At 60.0% G+C, this 20,003-nt stretch overlaps 2 protein-coding genes across 2 annotated transcripts in view; both read left to right on the forward strand.

The window, feature by feature from the left end:
- The window catches only part of LOC133041446 (beta-galactosidase-1-like protein 2), a gene marked incomplete at its 5' end in the record, with an annotated part of 35,464 nt that extends 26,280 nt beyond the window's left edge, over positions 1 to 9,184 (forward strand). The window contains 12 exons of the mRNA XM_061122132.1: positions 661 to 1,029; positions 1,399 to 1,411; positions 1,497 to 1,672; positions 3,306 to 3,374; positions 3,761 to 3,848; positions 5,310 to 5,397; positions 5,722 to 5,833; positions 6,250 to 6,366; positions 6,471 to 6,534; positions 6,570 to 6,726; positions 8,954 to 9,038; positions 9,080 to 9,184. Coding sequence (XP_060978115.1) covers positions 661 to 1,029; positions 1,399 to 1,411; positions 1,497 to 1,672; positions 3,306 to 3,374; positions 3,761 to 3,848; positions 5,310 to 5,397; positions 5,722 to 5,833; positions 6,250 to 6,366; positions 6,471 to 6,534; positions 6,570 to 6,726; positions 8,954 to 9,038; positions 9,080 to 9,184 — 1,443 coding nt within the window. The remainder of the gene's footprint in view (positions 1 to 660; positions 1,030 to 1,398; positions 1,412 to 1,496; positions 1,673 to 3,305; positions 3,375 to 3,760; positions 3,849 to 5,309; positions 5,398 to 5,721; positions 5,834 to 6,249; positions 6,367 to 6,470; positions 6,535 to 6,569; positions 6,727 to 8,953; positions 9,039 to 9,079) is intronic.
- Positions 9,185 to 18,064: 8,880 nt separating this feature from the next.
- Positions 18,065 to 20,003, forward strand: part of GLB1L3 (galactosidase beta 1 like 3) — a 43,182-nt gene continuing 41,243 nt past the window's right edge. The window contains exons 1-3 of the mRNA XM_061122251.1: positions 18,065 to 18,099; positions 18,209 to 18,340; positions 18,497 to 18,709. Coding sequence (XP_060978234.1) covers positions 18,065 to 18,099; positions 18,209 to 18,340; positions 18,497 to 18,709 — 380 coding nt within the window. The remainder of the gene's footprint in view (positions 18,100 to 18,208; positions 18,341 to 18,496; positions 18,710 to 20,003) is intronic.

Genomic DNA, 20,003 nt, shown 5'->3' on the forward strand with positions numbered 1-20,003 from the left:
CCCAGTCTGCAACTCTGCTCAGAGACCAAGCAGGCAGAGAGGGTGAGAGAGGGGAAGGGGTCTGGTTGGAAACCTCCAGGTCCCTGCGCTGGGCTCCAGCCTGGGCTTCTGACCCTCTGAGGCTGCCATCTGTCCCTCCTGGGGGATCGTGGGGAGCTGGCATTGGGCACCTTCCTGCCTCAAGGTCTCCCTCCCAGAGCGGCTGTGTGAAGGGCCCTTAGACTCAGCAGCAAGGGCTGACGTCCCTCCGGAGGCTGGACCTTTTAGGGAAGGTGACAGATTTGTTTCTATTCTCAGACTATGGGGCGCTGCTGACAGAGGATGGAGACTATACACCCGAGTATCTCGTATTCCAAAAGCTTTTTCACTCTGATGCAGGTACCCTCCCTGCCCTCCAGAGGGCTCTGGGCTGTGGGGGCGGGGGGGGGGGGGGCGGGGGAGAGGTGCAGATGTGGTCCTTGGGTGAGTCCAGCTCGCCCCAGCACGTTTTATCCTCAGGGGGCTGGGGAGTCAGGCTGCACGAGACACGGACCCCCAGCCCCACCGTCGGTGGGAACTAGAGGGGCCAGGCCCTCCCCAGAGCCATGAGATGCACATATCTGGGTGGAAGGGGGGAGAGGGGGCAGATCTGAGCACGCGTGTTCCCCTGCTGGCTTTCAGGAGATTCTGAGCAGCAGGGCTGAGACAGCTGGCCCTGGGGAGGCCGAGGTGCTGGCCGCCTCCATTTCCGGGACAGCAGGGCGCACGGGCCAGGCCTCTGGGTGCAGGAGGACTCCCTCCCCTCAGTCCCTGCCCCTGTGGACCCTTCGTGGTGCTGGGCAGGCTGGCTGGGGGCAGCAGAGAGCGCTGCAGCCTTGGACGGGGCTGGGGAAGGAGCCAGCCTCCTGCTTGTGGTTTGCAGAGGTTCCCAGCTTCCGGCAGCGAGACTGCAAGCCTAAGGACACATACGCTCCCCTGGCCGCAGGTCACTTCATATCCCTGTGGGACACCCTGATTCACCAGGATGACGTGAGTGCCCTGCGCATGGACGTGAGCTCAGGACTCGGCGGGGGAGGGAATGAACACAGGGCACAGAGAGCAGTCTTCGCAGTTTCAGTCCCTTCTACTCCTACAGTTCAGATTAGGAGACCTAGATTGTTGCTAAGTCGCTCAGTCGTGTCCGACTCTTTGCAACCCCCGTGGACTGCCGCCAGTCAGGCTCCTCTGTCCGTGGGATTTTCCAGGCAAGAGTAGTGGAGTGGGTTGCCATTTCCTCCTCCGGGGAATCTTCCTGACCCAGAGATGGAACCTCTGAGTCTGCTGTACTGCCGGCAGGTTCTTTACCTCTGAGCCACGCAGGAGCCCAATGCATCTGTCCCCTCCCTCGGGGACCCCCCCTGCCCCTCTCGGTCACCACAGAGCGGAGCACCAAGTGGCTGCCGCAGACTCGTCATCACAGGGGCTCACTTGGCCCCGTGCCCCCTGAACTTCCTGGCCTGTGATGAGGCCACCCCCAGCCTGGTTTCCACTCCCATCTCTGCAGCAGCCCGTGAGGTCCATGGGGCCGCTCTCCATGGAACAGCTGTCCGTGAACCAAGGGAACGGCCAGTCTACTGGGTACATACTTTATGAGACTGTCATCACCGGAGGAGGTGTCCTAAACTCGAATGGCCATGTGAAGGATCGGGGCCAGGTAAGGGGCCGGGGCGGGCAGAGGGTGCCCTTCTCTGCTGGCGAGACCCTGCCCATGTGGCTGAACGTCTGAACAGCAGGCCGGCCTCTTCCTGACCAGTGGAAAGCTGCCCTTGTGTCTCACCTCTGGTCCCTTCGGTGACTTGCTTGGTGTTCATATGTAAGCCACTGCTCTCACAGGCGTAAGCTACTGGGTGTCCTGGGGTGGGGGGTGCCCACCGAAGCCTGAGTGCCCTTGATGCCACTCGTGGAGGAGAACCGGGAGGGGCCTCGGACGCCCCCGTGGGTCTCGGACAGAGACCCCAGACGTTTCCTTGGCGCGTAGCGGTCGGATCTGCGCGTTTAGTTCTCGAAACACCCATCTAAGATACCTGTTACCAGTGAGGAAGCCTCAGAGAGGTGCAGTGACCTTGACCAGAAAACAGGGGCTCTGGGCGCTGGGGCCCCTCCTGCCCGCCCTGCGCAGGGGCTGTTCCAGGCTCCTCCTGCCCCTTATGGTCCCGTCATCCCAGCCTCTGTGTCCCCCTGCACTCATCGTGACCTCTTAGCTGTAGACCCTCATTCCCTACTGTTTGCTGAATGCGTGTCTTCACTCGGGTGTACGCTCCTGTGGCTTCCCAGACTCATACGTCCACACCCATCGTGAGCTTCTTAGAGGAACCGCAGCCGCAGCCCCGCACCCAAGCTGTGGCCACCCCACCCGGGCCTCCCCCTCGCCTTGTCTGCTGGGTCCCTGGTGGAGCCGCATCACTTGGCTGCTCTTTGCAAACCCAGGCTGTCGCACGTGGTCTTAGAATTCTGCGGCACGGCCATCAGACCCCGTTCCCGACCTTCCTGCCTCAGAGGGCTCACTGTCCCCACCTCGTGGGGCCCCCGAGTTCCTTCCCGAGGGCGAGTCCCGTCCTGACTGCCCCCACTCCCCGGCCCTCCCAGCCACTCTCCCATGGCGGTCCTGGGTCTGGGAACAGCCCCTCCCGCCTGCGAGCGCAGGGCGGCTGTGTCCTCCTCAGCCCTGCGCGAGTCTTCAGGCTGGGACTGTGTGTGCACCTCGGCCACCGCTGCTGCGAGGAGACCTTTAGTCACTCGGCGGTGGTCACTCGAGCAGGGACTGTCGAGCATGTAGCTCTCGTCTTGGGACCCTAGTAAGCGTAAAACGTGAATCCTTTGTTCTGCATACTACTGACATTTTGGATCCTCATGGATTTTGATTTGTATGGCCTCCCAGTCAGTTCCTTTCGGGAAGTTGCGACCTAACTCAGACCCTCTGCCGTGCCCTTTGTGGGCCCTTCTGTGTCCCACAGGGCTCGAGCAGCCTTGCGGGGCATCGGGGGCAGACACAGCACGGTGGGCAGTGGTGGGGGTGGGGACGCAGTCACGGCGTCTCTGCCCTGGAGGCATGTGCGTCGTGGTGTCCACCACCCTCCGCCCCCTCCCCTGGTCCCCGTGGGCCCCCCGCAGGGGCTCTGGGCTCTCTTCATGCCCCTGGGCCAAGCTGCCTTCAGTGTCCCCTCTCTGTGGACCGGCATCAGCTGGTCGCCTTCCCGGAAGCAGACGTAGTCCTCCCCTGGAACCCTGGCACCTCACCCCCTCCTGCCATATCTGCACCCCACAGTCTTGCCCGCTCTCTTTGGCAGGTGTTTCTGGATGACAAGTATATAGGAGTCCTGGATGACACGCATCAAAGGCTGATTCTTCACAATGATGTACATACCCCGTGGTTCCAGCCCCCCGGAGCCCTGGGCTTCCTCGAAGAGGCCCCGCAGGGCTGAGCTGTGCGCTCCTTGGGGGGCAGGCAGGACTGTCCCACCCTGGGTGTTTGCTGCTCAGAAATCTCTGCGTTGATCACCAGCCTCAGAAGAGTCTCCAGTAGACTGTTCAATGACTCTTCATTTCTCGGCAGGCCCAGTATGGGAGGAGGGTGGAGGAGGAGCTTCAGGGTTTGCCTGGCCCGGAGCTGAAGTCTGGGGTGCCAAGCCCCACCCTCTGACAGCCCCCAGTTTCCGAGATCGTCCCAGTCTTGGGGGGTCCCCAGTGGTCTCCAGAAGAGGCCTGAGTGCCCCCCCCCAACCAGCTGGTGTGTGTTGGGCAGCATTACAAGGAGTTCCTGACGCTGAGGATCCTGGTGGAGAACCAAGGACGGCTTGCCTCCGGGACCAGCATGAACCAGGAGAGGAAAGGTGGGCCCCGGCAGAGGAGGCACCAGGGCACTCCTGGGGTGCTTCCCCAGCCCGGGCAGCCGTGACCGGGATCACGGTTTGGAAGTGTTTGGGGCTCCCGGTCAGTGAGAGGCCCGCCCGGGAGCATGACAGAGTGGGCTTCAAGGGGAGGAGGGTCACGTCCTGCTCCAGGCTCCCCCGAAGGTGCTTTCCTAGCACTGAGCGCGCAGAGTGCCCTGCCTCTTCCAGGAGGAGGCTGCAGAAACACCCTTGGAGAACAAAGTGGGCCAAGTGCTGCCCTGGGAGTGCTGATTGTCCCTCCCTGGAGCCCATGCCTGTGTCCTGGCCTCCTTCAGCCTCCCCATCCTCCTCCTCCCCTGGCCTCCTCCAATCTCCCCATCCTCCTTCGTCCTCCCCTGACCTCCTCCATCCTCCTCATCCTTCCTGACCTCCTCCATCCTCCTCATCCTCCCTTGACCTCCTCCACCCTCCCCTTCCTCCTCCATCCTCCCCTGACCCCTTTCATCCTCCCCATCCTCCCCTGGCCTCCTCCATCCTCCTCCTCATCCCTTGACCTCCTCCACCCTCCCCTGCCTCCTCCATCCTCCCCTGACCCCTTTCATCCTCCCCATCCTCCCCTGGCCTCCTCCATCCTCCTCCTCCTCCCTTGACCTCCTCCACGCTCCCCTGCCTCCTCCATCCTCCCCTGACCCCTTTCATCCTCCCCATCCTCCCCTGGCCTCCTCCATCCTCCTCCTCCTCCCTTGACCTCCTCCACGCTCCCCTGGCCTCCTCCATCCTCCCCTGACCCCTTTCATCCTCCCCAGCCTCCCCTGTCCTCCTCATCCTCCCCTGGCCTCCTCCATCCTCCCTGATCTCCTCCGTCCTCCCCATCCTCCCCTGGCCTCTTTCATCCTCCCCTGGCCTTCTTCATCCCCCCTGGCCTCCTCCATCCTCCTCCCCTGACCTCCTCCATCCTCCCTGACCTCCTCCATCCTCCCCATCCTCCCCTGAACTCCTCCATCCTCCCCTGGCCTCCTCCATCCTCCCTAATCTCCTCATCCTCCCCATCCTCCCTTGACCTCCTCCACGCTCCCCTGGCCTCCTCCATCCTCCCTGACCCCTTTCATCCTCCCCAGCCTCCCCTGTCCTCCTCATCCTCCCCTGGCCTCCTCCATCCTCCCTGATCTCCTCCATCCTCCCCATCCTCCCCTGACCTCCTCCATCCTCCCCTGGCCTCCTCCATCCTCCCTGGCCTCCACCATCCTCCCCATCCTCCCCTGGCCTTCTTCATCCTCCCCTGGCCTCCTCCATCCTCCCTGGCCTCCTCCATCCTCCTCATCCTCCCCTGGCCTCCTCCATCCTCCTCATCCTCCTCTGGCCTCCTCCATCCTCCCTGGCCTCCTCCATCCTCCTTCAGGGGGCCAGGGGCACTTCTCTGCAGCTGCCCTGCCTTGGTGTCCTCTTCCCCCTCTTCTGCAGGTCTTACTGGGAACATCTATCTAAACAGTTCTCCACTGAGAAAATTTAAAATCTACAGCCTGGAGATGCAGAATAAATTCATACAGAGGTGGGTGCCCAACCACTGGCTCTAGGCGCCTGATCGCAGATGGGGAGACCAGAGACCAGCCAGCCAGACCTGTTTGTGTTCACACAAGAGGCAGAGACCCAGAACACTGAAGAAGGTGACCCCAAGTCTCCTAGTTGTCCAGGACAGAGTGGTCACTGCCCCCACTCCCCGGCCTTGGTCTGCTGTCTCATTGCTGTGTTGTGGACCCCAAATGGGCCATTGGAGGGGACACTGGACTCAGCAGGGAGGAGACAGCCCTCCGAAGGCACAGCTGACATGCTGTCAAGGAGGGTGTAACCTGTCCACTGGACTGACTCTCCCTAGGAAACTTCCCAACATCTGGAAGCCCAGCTTTCTCCATGCTGAGGGCCCTGCATTCTTCCTTGCCCTCCTGAGAGTCGGCAGTCAACCCAAGGACACCTTCATGAGCCTGCGGGTGAGTGGTGTTCTTCCCGGCTGTGTCCCCAGCCAAGCTTCTGTCCCAGGATACCTTCGTCACCCCACAGCCGCCTGGTGTTGACTCAGGGTGGGGAGGGAGGCCAAAGAAACGTGCCCAAGCTGCCTGCCACCCTGTGTCCTGGGGGCGGGGGGGGGCGGCGGCAGTGGGGACGTGGTGGGGCCCTGAGGTGGGTGCGCATGCAAGGCGAGTTGGAACCTAGTGCCTCCCTCCTGGGGGCCCGGAGCAGGAGCCAAGGCCGGGCGGGGGCCACAGCACAGAGTCTCCAGGTCACTACCCCTCGAGGGCCGCAGCTGGGCCTGCGTTGCTGTCTGAGTGTGGCTGTGGCTGCAACCTGCGTCGTGTGTGTGTGTGTGTGTGTGTGTGTCCTGCAACTCTGCTTCAATGTCTTCCAGGGCTGGACGAAAGGAGTGGTCTTCATCAACGGACAGAACCTGGGACGCTACTGGAACCTCGGGCCCCAGGAAACGCTTTACCTCCCGGGACCCTGGCTCAAGCCCGGGTTAAACGAGGTGACCTCCCGCTCTGCACCTCTCCCCGCCCCGGGCCGTGCTCACCCCACCCCGCCCAGCCTCGGCTGAGCGTGTGTCTCAGGGGCACCCCTGCCTCTCTGCAGATCATCGTGTTTGAGGAGTTCAAGTCCACCCTGCTGATCTACTTCAGCAACGTCTCCCAGCTGGGTAAGGGGCTTCCTCCCCATAAGTGGCTCCAGCAGCTTGCCGCCTCCCGAGGCGTCTGCGCAAGCTGCCCAGGTCCCGATCACGCTGTACCTGCCCCAGCACCTCCCCTGCCAGCCTCTCCGAGGTTCTCACGGCCACGTCTGCTGTGTTTCCTGCTGCCGTGGCCCTTGGGCCCTTCCTGGCCGTCACAGGGTGGGGAACGTGCGGCACAGCCAGGACGGCCCGAGCTGCCCCAGGGTGGGGTGGGGCCAAGGGAGACCACGCCCCTCCTCCTCAGGTTACTGAGACTGAGGTCAGAGCACCCGCCCCTCCTTCCCAGGGTACTGAGACTGAGGTCAGACCGGCTGCCCCTCCTCCTCAGGGTACTGAAACTGAGGTCAGAGCACCCACTCCTCCCTCTCAGGGTACTGAGCACAATGGCAGATGGCCTGTCCCTCCTCCTCAGGGTACTGAGACTGAGGTCAGAGCACCCATTCCTCCCTCTCAGGGTACTGAGCACAATGGCAGACGGCCTGTCCCTCCTCCTCAGGGTACTGAGACTGAGGTCAGAGCGCCCATTCCTCCCTCTCAGGGTACTGAGCACAATGGCAGACGGCCTGTCCCTCCTCCTCAGGGTACTGAGACTGAGGTCAGAGCGCCCACTCCTCCCTCTCAGGGTACTGAGAGCAATGTCAGACTGGCTGCCCCTCCTCCTCAGGGTACTGAGACTGAGGTCAGAGCGCCCACTCCTCCCTCTCAGGGTACTGAGAGCAATGTCAGACAGCCTGTCCCTCCTCCTCAGGGTACTGAGCGCAATGGCAGACAGCCTGCCCCTCCTCCTCAGGGTACTGAGACTGAGGTCAGACTGGCTGCCCCTCCTCCTCAGGGTACTGAGACTGAGGTCAGAGCGCCCATTCCTCCCTCTCAGGGTACTGGGCACAATGGCAGACGGCCTGTCCCTCCTCCTCAGGGTACTGAGACTGAGGTCAGAGCGCCCACTCCTCCCTCTCAGGGTACTGAGCACAATGGCAGACGGCCTGTCCCTCCTCCTCAGGGTACTGAGACTGAGGTCAGAGTGCCCACTCCTCCCTCTCAGGGTACTGAGCGCAATGGCAGACGGCCTGTCCCTCCTCCTCAGGGTACTGAGACTGAGGTCAGAGCGCCCATTCCTCCCTCTCAGGGTACTGAGCGCAATGGCAGACGGCCTGTCCCTCCTCCTCAGGGTACTGAGACTGAGGTCAGAGCGCCCATTCCTCCCTCTCAGGGTACTGGGCACAATGGCAGACGGCCTGTCCCTCCTCCTCAGGGTACTGAGACTGAGGTCAGAGCGCCCACTCCTCCCTCTCAGGGTACTGAGCGCAATGGCAGACGGCCTGTCCCTCCTCCTCAGGGTACTGAGACTGAGGTCAGAGCGCCCACTCCTCCCTCTCAGGGTACTGAGCACAATGGCAGACGGCCTGTCCCTCCTCCTCAGGGTACTGAGACTGAGGTCAGAGCGCCCACTCCTCCCTCTCAGGGTACTGAGCGCAATGGCAGACGGCCTGTCCCTCCTCCTCAGGGTACTGAGACTGAGGTCAGAGCACCCACTCCTCCCTCTCAGGGTACTGAGCACAATGGCAGACGGCCTGTCCCTCCTCCTCAGGGTACTGAGACTGAGGTCAGAGCACCCACTCCTCCCTCTCAGGGTACTGAGAGCAATGTCAGACTGGCTGCCCCTCCTCCTCAGGGTACTGAGACTGAGGTCAGAGCGCCCACTCCTCCCTCTCAGGGTACTGAGAGCAATGTCAGACAGCCTGTCCCTCCTCCTCAGGGTACTGAGACTGAGGTCAGAGCACCCACTCCTCCCTCTCAGGGTACTGAGAGCAATGTCAGACTGGCTGCCCCTCCTCCTCAGGGTACTGAGACTGAGGTCAGAGCGCCCACTCCTCCCTCTCAGGGTACTGAGAGCAATGGCAGACAGCCTGTCCCTCCTCCTCAGGGTACTGAGACTGAGGTCAGAGCACCCACTCCTCCCTCTCAGGGTACTGAGAGCAATGTCAGACAGCCTGTCCCTCCTCCTCAGGGTACTGAGACTGAGGTCAGAGCACCCATTCCTCCCTCTCAGGGTACTGAGCACAATGGCAGACGGCCTGTCCCTCCTCCTCAGGGTACTGAGACTGAGGTCAGAGCACCCACTCCTCCCTCTCAGGGTACTGAGAGCAATGTCAGACTGGCTGCCCCTCCTCCTCAGGGTACTGAGACTGAGGTCAGAGCACCCACTCCTCCCTCTCAGGGTACTGAGCACAATGGCAGACGGCCTGTCCCTCCTCCTCAGGGTACTGAGACTGAGGTCAGAGCGCCCACTCCTCCCTCTCAGGGTACTGAGAGCAATGTCAGACTGGCTGCCCCTCCTCCTCAGGGTACTGAGACTGAGGTCAGAGCGCCCACTCCTCCCTCTCAGGGTACTGAGAGCAATGGCAGACAGCCTGTCCCTCCTCCTCAGCGTACTGAGCGCAATGGCAGACAGCCTGCCCCTCCTCCTCAGGGTACTGAGGCTGAGGTCAGACCGGCTGCCCCTCCTCCTCAGGGTACTGAGACTGACGTTAACCGGGCCATGGCTGAGCTGAGCCGTCTCAGAGCCCTGAGCACCTGCCAGTCCCCAAGGCCCACCCAGTCGCCGGGACCACTCTAGAGACTCTGTGAAGCCTGATCCTGCCGGGTCTGCCGTCTGCTTCCCCGCCAGCCGGCCCGTTCCTCCTTTGGCATAAGTCAGCTTCCCTGTTAGCGGAGCACAATAAACACAGCAAACTGACCAAAGGCAACCCTCTGTCATGCTTCTGTAATAAATGCTGCTGGTCCCTGAGGACAGTGGTGAAGAGATGCTCAGCGGACTTGACCCCACAAATGTGAATCTGGAACAACAGGTGTCTTCCTGAGAAATCAAATAAAATATGAACGCTAAGTGAGGGATTGGCAGGCAGTTCATATGTTTTATATTTTCAGTGTTAAGAAAGGGTTTTCCTTTAATTCCCCAAGTCTGTCCCCATACATCATTGCTTTTCCACACTCCTATGGAAACCTTGCTTCCTGGAGACTCAAGACTCCAGGTGGCTTGGTCCTGTGCTCCCCCCCAGTGCCCCTCTTCCCCCTGCCCCCCTCCCACTCCATGCCCCTCCCCCGGCCCCTGACTCCCAGCGCCCCTGGATTCCTCTCCTGCTCCTGGTTCCCCTGGGGTGCACGCCCCGCTCTGAGCCACAGCGGGGAGCACCAGAGACATCTCCACACTCGGGTGGGGCAGCCTGCTGCCACGGCAAGAGCAGGCAGAGGGAAGGCCTGCCGATTCCAGTGCAGATGGGCCCTGGGCAAAGGGGGTGGTGCGTGGGGACCGTGCGCCGGGCGGCTGAGGCGTTCCAAGCCACCGATCGAGTGGCCGCAGTCAGGCCAGGTGGGGGCTACACTTGCCGCCCCAGTCGACCAGAAAGTCTGGGTTGCGAGCGCTCAGCCTGCACCCCGCGTGTCCAGGCAGCGGCCTGGCGCGGACCAGGCCTCCTGCCGCCCAAGGCGGTCGCGGGCGCTGCCCTCATCTCCCACGCTCTCGAGAAGTGCAGGCGTGAGAACCCAGCGAGATGGTCAGACGTGCCGCTCCCGCCGCTCTCCCCACCGTGGGTCCCCCGGGGTATGCAGCACAGACCCCCAGAGGGCCCGGGTGGGCGCTGGGCCACACCCCCAGAATGCGTGCGCCTACCAGGTCCTTGGGCGTTGCTGGACCGAGGCCGCCCCCCCCAGCCCCCCGCGTACACGACCTCAGCCCGGGCAGCCTTCCTCCCGGCCTCGTGGCTGTGGGGTGGGCGCCCTGTGCCCCCCAGGCTGTCGGGCTGCACGCTTGGCGTCTGCTCGCCGGGTGCCAGGAGCACCCACCCCTGGGGTGACAGCCGGCGTGGACACCACCATCGGCGTCGGGCCCGCTTCCCTCGTCACGGGCCCTTCCGGGCACAGTGGCTGCGCTCTGGCTGGCCGAGACCTCTCCCCATGCCTGGGACCTGCAGGAAGAGGCCTTTGGGGCCATCAGTGCTGTTTCCCCCTGATAACCGAGGGCAGCGCCTTACACGGAAAACCGGTAACTTGTGAACAAAACACATGAGCGGCCGTCCTCTGCCCGTGTGGTTCGGCGGGCGGCTTTCTTCGATTGTTGGGTCTTTGAGATCCCTCTCAGCGTTAGGCGCGGAGGAGTCACTGCAGTGAGCGGAACGGAGTGGCGTCCAACATTCCCACCTGGATTGTGCCGAAAACCTCCCCAAGGGGGCTGAACGCTCCCTGTATCTCCAGCGGGGACTGAACGCTCCTTGCATCTCAGGGGGCCTGGTTTCAGGGCCTCCGGGGCAGGCCTGGAGGCGGGCCCTGGCAGGGGACTGTGGCCTCCGCCAGGTGCCGGCGTCTCCAGGGCGCGTTCACAGGGGGCTGCCAGCTCCAGCCCCTGCCAGAGGAGCCCGGGGGGAGGGGGGACCCCTCTGCAACTTGAGAAGCTCAGCCGCTTTCTATCAGTAGGAGCCGTTCCTTTAGCTTCGCGCTTTGAAACAAGTTTACCGACTCAGATGCAGACCGGAAATGGACTAGTGCTCATTTCCGCTGCCCGCCTGCGGAAGAGAACGCTCATCAGCTTCGGGGCCGGCCCCAGGGCTCGGCGCGCATGACCCCAGGGGCCTGCTGTCCTTCGGGGAGGGGGAGGCCTGGGTCTCCCCCAGCCCCGGCCCGTGACGGCCCTTGCGTGTGCACATGGTTACAGCGGGCTCCCCGCCTCCCAAAGCCTCCCAAAAGCGCGCCCACGGCGCCCTGGGTGGAGCTGGGCTGAGAGTACGTGGCGTTCTGGGGACGGGGCTGGTGGTCCGTTTGTCCCCCAACCGTCGGAGCACCGCCCTCTGAAATCATGTTCATGTCTGTTCCCGGGGGTGAGCAGACGCAGCTCTGCGCAGAGCAGCAGAGGGCAGGGGGCAGACTCGTCGGGGACCCGGGACAGACCGCCCTGGCCTCCAGGAGCCGGATGTGTCTGGATTCCGTCACGGCCGTGTGCAAAGGGTCCCTCAGCTCAAAGCAGGGCGTTTCCTCATGTTATGCTGTTCCGAAACCCGTGGAAAGGAAGAGGGAACTGGGACCTTCTGGGAAGGAGGGATGACGTCCAACAACAGGCCTGGGCATGCCCAGAGCCAGCAGAGCATCTGTTGCTGCTGTCCGTGAAGGCAGGGGCTCTTCACCCTAGGTGTGTGGCGGGTCACCCGCAGAGCCGACAGGACATGCAGCCGCCCATGCTTTCACGGTAACTTGGACTTTACTCACTAGTGCGCCAGATGTAAATACCAAAACCCAAGAACCATCTCAGGCCCTAGGGCACAAGTCAGCCTTGGAATCATCTGGGGTGTTTTGATAGGCATGCAGCATCATGGAGGTGTGAAGTTTTTAAAAAATTGTAAATATCCGTTGCTTAATTCATTTAAAAACAGTAAACCCACTATCAGCTAGCTAGCTAGACAGATGCCAACTATCAGTGGACTCCTCCAGCCAGCAGCCTTGGAAGTCATCCAGAAGAGAGGAGACCGATCTCACAGGATTACTGTTTCCGGCCACCTCAGAGCCTGTTGGGGCTTCCCTGGTGGCTCAGATGATCAAGAACCCGCCTGCAATGCAGGAGACCCAAGTTCCATCCCTGGGTCGGGAAGATCCCTGGAGAGGGAAATGGCAACCCACTCCAGTATTCTTGCTGGGAGAATCCCATGGACGGAGGAGTATGACAGGCTACAGTCCTTGGGGTCCCAAAGAGTTGGATATGACTCAGCGATGAACATTTCCACTTCAGGGCCTGTTGCACTCTTTGGCCATAAACTCTGGTCATTGTCCCCGTGCCTTCAGGTGTGAAGCCTTTGTCTTTTTTCTGAGATACCGTGGAATACAGGTTGCCTCATAGTGAGGAAAGTCATGACTATCTGATCCAGCATTCTCATCCTGATAAAGGTCCTCTTGTAATCAAATTTCAGTGTTATGAGAGAAATTCCAAAGAGTTCCATCATGACATGAAAATGATGCCTCCTGCTATGAGCTCTCCTGGGCTGCAAAGGCCAGCATCACTTCACACACAGTGGACCTTCTCCCCACTCTCAGATTATTAATATCTTTGCCTAAGACATCACTGGGGCTTCACTGGTGGCTCAGTGGTAAAGAACCCATCTGCTAATGCAGGAGCCTTGAGTTCAATCCCTGGGTCAGGAAGATCCCCTGAAGAAGGAAATGGCGACCCACTCCAGTATTCTGGCCTGGAGAATCCCATGAACAGAGGAGCCTGGCAGGCTATGGTCTGTGGGGTCATAAAGAATCAGACATGACTGAGCAACCGAGCACACAGACATGTGGTAAATTACTGGGCTGGGGTCTTGCCTGTGAGACTCAGCGCCTGGAAAGGTGCCTGTTTCACCGGGGAAACAGCTCGAGTGGAGGTGGGCGGGCCCTCCGGGGCATCGTGGCGGTGGCACCAGCCTTCATGGTGGGCTGACCTCCGGGCTGCTCCTGCCGAAGAGCAGACTAGCACACTTACCCAGCCCGGTGGACCGGCACCAGCGTCTTACCTGTCACCCTGGACTGGACGCTAAAGGCCTTGGCTGGCGCTTTGACAGAGCCAAGACACCCGGAAAGCCTTGGACACTGGCTGCTTTGGGCAGTCCCCGGCCACCCTCGTTGGCCCTGGAGGTGCCTTGTAATGAGAGTACAGTAACTGTGGAACTCACTGCCCTGGAAAACAGGTAGGCAGGTGGTGCATACACACACGCGGGCGCATGTATACACACTCACACACGGGTAGGTAGACTGGTGCAGCCCCAGGGGGGACAATCAGTCTCAGGCAGTTGAGCAAACGAAGGCAGAGGATGGAAGGTGGGAGGGGGCTGATGGGGACTGAGAAACGCTCCCTCCTCCCGTGTGTCTGGGTTGGACAGCCCCAGGCAGCCTCCACCAGTGTCCCAGGCGGTGACCCATCACGAGAACTGCTCGTCATGTCCACGCGTCCCAGACCAGACACCTGACTCTCGGCGGGATCACCACCCTGCGCATGTCAGGACAGGTGGGGAGAGCTGGCACAGTGGGTGAGCCCAGGGGCCTGGCAGTGCCCTGACCCGGGGGACTGGGTGGCCCGGAGGCTCTGTCCACCTCGCCTTGGAGGGCTGAGCACGGACGGCCTCCGCGCGTCTGCTCGGTTCAGCTCAGCTGAGAGTCCGCTGAGCTTTTCCTGAGACGGTCACTTCTTCAAATGGGGAACCTCCGTACGTGGACGCGGAGCTGCTTCCGACCCGGGGCCCTGTAAGTACGGGGTGCTGCCAGGTTGGGCCGGGGTGCACACTTGACCCCCCTGGCTGAAGCCCCGGGGTGATCAGAGTTTGGGGGGTTGTGTAAATTTGCTACTTCCCTCTTGTGAGTTTGTTCCCTTTAACCCTTACTGTGCCTCCGTACCGAGGGGCCGCATGGTATGTGCTGCCGACCTCCACACTGCTGGGCGGCAAGGCACGCGAGGCACAGCCACGTGCAGAGGGTGCACGCCCGGGACAACGCACACCAGACACGCGGACTCACTCACGGGCTGGACGTGCACACACAGGTTTCCATTTGTGGAAACTCAAAGCGGGGACTTACAGTCTGATACAGAGAACCAGTGCAGGAATCCCCTGCGGGCCAGCGCAGCAGGGAGGCCACGGCCCCGGTCCACCCCTTGGGCCCCACCCCGTCTGACCCCCGGCCCGGGGATCCACCCTTTCTCCACGGCTCGCTCCTTGGTTAGAGGCCCAGGCCCTCCCTGTGGCCCTTCCAAGTGGCCTCCCCTGGAGTGTGATCCACACACTTCATCTGTTGGGGTTCCTGACCTCTGGGCCGCTGGGCATTGCTTCCTCTTGCTTTTGAGTTTATTTCTCTACTTAGCTGCTGAACGTGGAGCCTGTCCTTGATTATTCCCACTGCTTGGCTCAGGGGACAAGATTGGAGGATCTGTCCATTTGGCCTTTTGAAGCTAGAGCTCTATGAACGTTCCAGGAACAAAGCTAACACTTACACACGTACAATCCCTTATCCGTAATCTCTGCACCCACAAACACTGAAGCCTAAAGTGTCTTCTAAAATTATTTGGCAGCAAAGCTTGACCAGTGTGAGCAAATTTGGAAACAAAACCTCTCAGGCATTGACCTGACACATTTTAATCGTTTTTATTTACCCCTCTTTTTTTTTTTTTTTAAAAGAATCATCTTGTATTTTGGTTTTGGCTGTGCGGGGCCTTCGCTGCTGCCACAGCCTTTCTCTGGCTGCAGGGAGCAGAGCTAGGGTCTGCCCCTAGCTGTGGCGCACTGGCTTCTCTTGTTGTGAAGCATGGATTCTAGGGTGCCTGGGCTCCAGAGCGTGGGCTTAGTTGTTGTAAGCATGTGGTGTCTTCCTGGACCAGGGAGCCAACCTGTGTCTCCTGCGCTGGCAGGCAGGTTCTCAGCCACACTTTCCTGGTTTACCCCTGTTTACTCCTGTTTACCCCTCTTACTGTGAAGGTCAGCTGTTTCTGAGCAGAAGTGCTCCTGTATTTTCCACAAGTATCACAGACTTGCTCTGTTAGAGTGTCCTATGACAGAGGCTATAAGGAAACCACTTCAAATTGATAAACAATGTATACCCCCCAACACACACTTAACATTATTAACACGTAGTGGTAAACAACTGCTTGCTACCCGAAGCCTGGAAACAGGTAAGGATGGTTCTTACCACTTTTATTCAACATAGTACTGGGAACTCCCGCTACCACAATGGGATAAGAAGAATTAATAAAAGAGATTGGAAAGGAAAAAAACTGTATTTGCAGATAACATGACTGTTTCTGTTTTACAAGATCCTTTTCCCTCAATTTTCAGCTCTGTTTCTTCTATCCCAGATTCTTTTATTTATTATTATTATTTTCTGGCCATGTGTCTTGTGGGACCTTAGTTCCCTGACCAGGGATCGTACCCAGGCCCTCGGCAGTGAAAGCGTTGAGTCCTAACCACTGGACCACCAGGGAATTCCTAACGTAACTGCTGCTTTAGAAAGTCCCGTGGAACTGGGTTTTCAAAACAACCGTGTAGAATTAATGAGAGAGAATACCAAGGTCACAGAATACCAGATCTAAAACAAGAAGCCCGGCTGCATTTCTCTATGCTAACAATGAACTTGCTGAAACTGAACTTGAAAATACCATACCATTTAAAATAGCTCAAAAGAGGGGCTTCCCTGGGGGCTCAGTGCTAAAGAATCCACCTGCCAATGCAGGGGATACTGGTTCAGGCCCAGGTCAGGGAAGATCCCACATGCCCTGAAGCGACTATACCTGGGAGCCACGAGTCCTGAAGCCTGAGGGCCCCAGAGCCCGTGCGCCACAATAGGAGAACCCACGGCAATGAGAAGCCTGTACGCCACAGCTGGAGAGCAGCCCCTTTGCACTGCAACTAGAGAAAAGTCTGTGCATCAACAAAGACCCAGCACCGCCAAAAGTAAATAAGTGATTTTAAAATAGCCCCCCCCTCCCAAAATGAAACACCGAAGTATACAGCTAAAAAATATGCATAGACTCTGTACGTTGAAAAAACACAAAATTCTGATCAAAAAAGTGAAAGTCGCTCAGTCATGTCTGACTCTTTTTGACCCCATGGACTATACAGTCCACCAAATTCTCCAGGCCAGAATACTGAAATCTTCCCAACCAGGGATCGAACCCAGGTCTCTCGCATTGCAGGTGGATTCATTAATGTCTGAACTATGAAGTAAGTCCCCCCACCAAAGTGAGAGAAGACCCAAGTGAATACAGAAACACAGCATGTTCATAGATTTGGAGACTCAACACAGTGAAGATGCTAAATCTTCCTAAGGGAGGGGGAAGGTCTAATGCAATTCCCATCAAAATGTCAGCATGCCTTTTGGTAGAAATAGACAAGCTTTTTCTAAATTGTACATGGAAAGTCACAGACGCTAGAATAGTTGTAAAAGTCCTGATAAAAAAGATTACAGTTCTGTGGCTCTAAAACCAAATTGATAAAGCAGTATAATCAAAGAAATGAAACATTGCGCTTCTGTGTTTAAGAAAGTCAAGGCAGCCCCTTGCATCCAACCTAAGAATGAGAGAGGGACATTGCACAAAGTTCTCAGGGAGGTCGGGTCTCAAGGATGGACATGTACCTGTAATGAGCAAGACAAGAATAACAAACACGCACAATGCTCCCTGAAAGCTCTAGTCTTGATTTCGATCTGGTGCCACGAGCTCTGCTCTTTCCAGTGGCAGAGGAAAAGCAAGGGCTTCAGGGAGAAAAGGCCAGAGGACTGTCTGATTTTCCAGTCCCTGAAAAGAGATTTTCATTTCCGGAGGTCACATCCAGGTGTTCCAGACAGGGCTCAGCGCTCCTTTCTGCGTTCAAATCTCTACCCCGACCTGCGTTTCTGGTCTCAGGAGGCGTCCCCACTGTCTACTCCGCTCGCCTTGGCCGCCAGCACAGGGGCTGTCTGCCTCCTCTCTCTGAAGCACCTGCTTCATCAGTCAATTACCAGAAGTTCCCCATTTCACCTGGAAATTCTCCTAAAATCCCTTCATGTCCTCGCGGAGTGTAGGGACAGCTCGGGTGCTCCTCCTGGGATCCCCGGCTCCTCGATGACCTATTTCTCACCTCACCTCCGCCGTGCACCAGGCAGTCTCCTTAGAACTGATATCCGGCTTGACGGTCCGCCTGCAGCCTCCCGCAGGAGACGCCGCGGCGCCCCTGGTACCCAGCAACGAGGCCCCCGCGGTGACCCGCGCTGCAGACACTGGATGCACTCTCCGTCCACCGGCGTCCCTCTGTGACCCCCTCTGTGACTCTCCCCGTCTCCTGCGGCGGGTTGGGGAGACGCCTCCCCAGGGGCGCACGCCCGCGCCCCCGCGCCGGGTGTCCTCCTTGCTGAGCGTCTGCGGCAGTGGACCTGGAGCCAAGGGGCGCGCTGACCGCCTGCCCTCCGCGGCCGCCCTCGGGTTCTCCTCACGCCCTGCAGTCCCGGATGCTGCTGGAACTCAAGCTCAGGGCGATGACCCTAACCCTCCGGTTCCTTCCCGCAGCTGAGAGGCGTCTCCCGCTGTTCCCTCCGCCTCGTCCCGGCGTCGGGGGACCTGGGCGCCTCCCCTCGCGGGGATGGGCTCCCCGCCGCGCTCCAGGTGAAGGCCCCCCATCCCGCAGCCCAGGGGCCCTCCAGGCGCGGGTTCCCTGAGACCCCCCGCCGCTCCCCCTCCTCGACCCGGAGCCTCCGAGACCTCCCGCCGTCTGTCCGCTGTCAGCCTGGGGCCCTCGCCCGGGGCAGGCGGCCTCGCGGGCCCTCAGACTGCCCGGGGCGGCAGTCCCCCAGCGCGGCCTCTGCCCGGCCGGAGCCCGCCTCCGCGAGCACCCCCGGGAAGAAGGGCGGCCCCGTCCCCTCCTCCACGTCCCCGGGACCCCTCCCCGGTGCCCCTCTTGCCCTGTTCGTGGCCGCAGACCTCTAGGAGGCAAAGTCCACAGGCAGCCCTCTGCGCAGAATGAGGCTGGCGGCGGGACAGCCCCGGCGGCCCCGGTTCAGCACGGAGACCCGCTCCCGCCGCCCGGCAGCCCGGGGCCGCTCCGGGGTCCCTCGGGCGCCTCCCCCGCCTGCCCGGGTCACGGCGGTTTCCTTGTCCTTTCAGCCCCAGTCTCTCCTGGAGAAGAGTCCTTTGCGTCCTTTTCCTGCCACTTGTCTCATCGGGTTTTGCTCCTCCGGTGAAACAAAGAAATAACTTTATATTCGAACACAGAAAGCTGCACCCGAACCCGCGCAGGTCTGCCTGAGCAGGGGGGAGGCGGCGCTTCTTTCTGGGCTGAAACTGCAGCAGCGCCTGATTTCTGCCATGGAAGCTGCTGACGCCTGCTCTCCGGGCGGGTTCCCAAAAGCCTCGCTCTCGCCACCCCCACCTCTTCCTCTGGGCCCACAACAGGTTTGACTGGTCGCACCTGACGCCCCGCCAGCTGAAGAACCGCTCGCGGGGGATTCAGACTGAGGAGCGAGCCGGGCGGAACCCCTACTTCACGCTGGAGGGCCACGAGTTCCTCATCCTCGGGGGCTCCGTCCACTACTTCCGAGTGCCCCGGGCCTCCTGGAGAGACCGGCTGCTCAAGCTGCGGGCCTGCGGCTTCAACACCGTCACCACGTGAGCGCGGCGCGGGGCCGCGGATGCATGCGGGGCGAGCCTCCGGTGCGCGGTCCTGCGCGTGCTCAGGATGCCGTGGCCCGTCCGCGGGTGGGGTCACGGGGAGCGGGAAAGCGGCCAGGCTTCGCTCAGGAGCCTTCCCGGTAGGAGGCCCCGGGCCCTTTAGGAGAGCTGCTTTAGGACGGATGCTCAGAGTAGAATTCTAGGTAAAGGCTTGTTTTGTTTTTTTTTAAACACCAAAAACATTTTGCCCTGGGGTATGGCTGATTAACACTGTTGCGATAGTTTCGGTGAAGGGACTCGGCCACACCTACCCCCGTGTCCATTCTCCCCGAAACTCCCCTCCCGTCCAGGCTGTGACAGTCGTCCGCGGGACAGTCAGCAGAGTCCCCTGTGCTGTACGGCAGGGCCCTGTTGGTTATCCGTTGTAAACGCAGCAGTCTGTACGTGACCTTCCCAAAGTCCTTAACTATCCCTTCCCCTCTAAATGCATGTTGTTTTAACAACAGTTTTTATGTCTGTGAAATGAGCACGTAGAGGAATGAGTCTGCCTGCTCAATGGCTCACTCGTGTCGGACTCTTGCGACCCTAATGGACTGTAGCCCATCGGGCGTCCCTGTCCATGGGATTCTCCGGGCAAGAATCCTGGAGTGGGTTGCCCTTTCCTTCTCCAGGGGATCTTCCCGACCCAGGGAAGTTTGCCTCTTACAATTGCCTATGAGAAAAAGGCCTGTCGTAGTGCAGGCGCGTGTATGTCCCCAGTGGTGGTGTCATAAAGAAATGCAAGCGCGGCTTAGTCAGCGTGATGTTTAACCTGATTGTGTGTCGAGAGGTGGCATGGTTAAGGTGTACTGACGACGATGGGATTTCTGTGCATCTTCGTGGCCTTACGTGGTCCTGACAACTGTGGGTGTACGGTCCCTACCCTGAGGGTTCTGCCAGCTGGCTTCCAGGGTCAGTTTTGCCCAGAGACCTGCCACATCCCACGGGGAGCAAGGCTGCCTCTGAAGCGGTGGAGCAGAGGTTCCTGCCTGCAGGCACCTGGCTGGTGGGAAAAAAACCACGTCCCAAGTAAAAGCCATATTTGAAAGAGGAACAGTGGCGGTCCCTTCATAAGGGACCGTTTCCAGAAATGTCTTGAAGCTGAGAAAAGCAGGAGCTGATGATGGTGGGGTGACGGTGAGTCCAGAGTGAAAGTCCAGAACGGCCGTGCGGGAGCTCCAGGAACAGGTGCCGAGCGAGGGTCGCCGGCAGGGAGGCCCTCCCGTGGAACGACCCTGCCCAGAGCCCAGAG

The sequence above is a fragment of the Dama dama genome, chromosome 1 (assembly GCF_033118175.1).
Source record: "Dama dama isolate Ldn47 chromosome 1, ASM3311817v1, whole genome shotgun sequence".
Classification (NCBI taxonomy): Eukaryota; Metazoa; Chordata; class Mammalia; order Artiodactyla; family Cervidae; genus Dama; species Dama dama.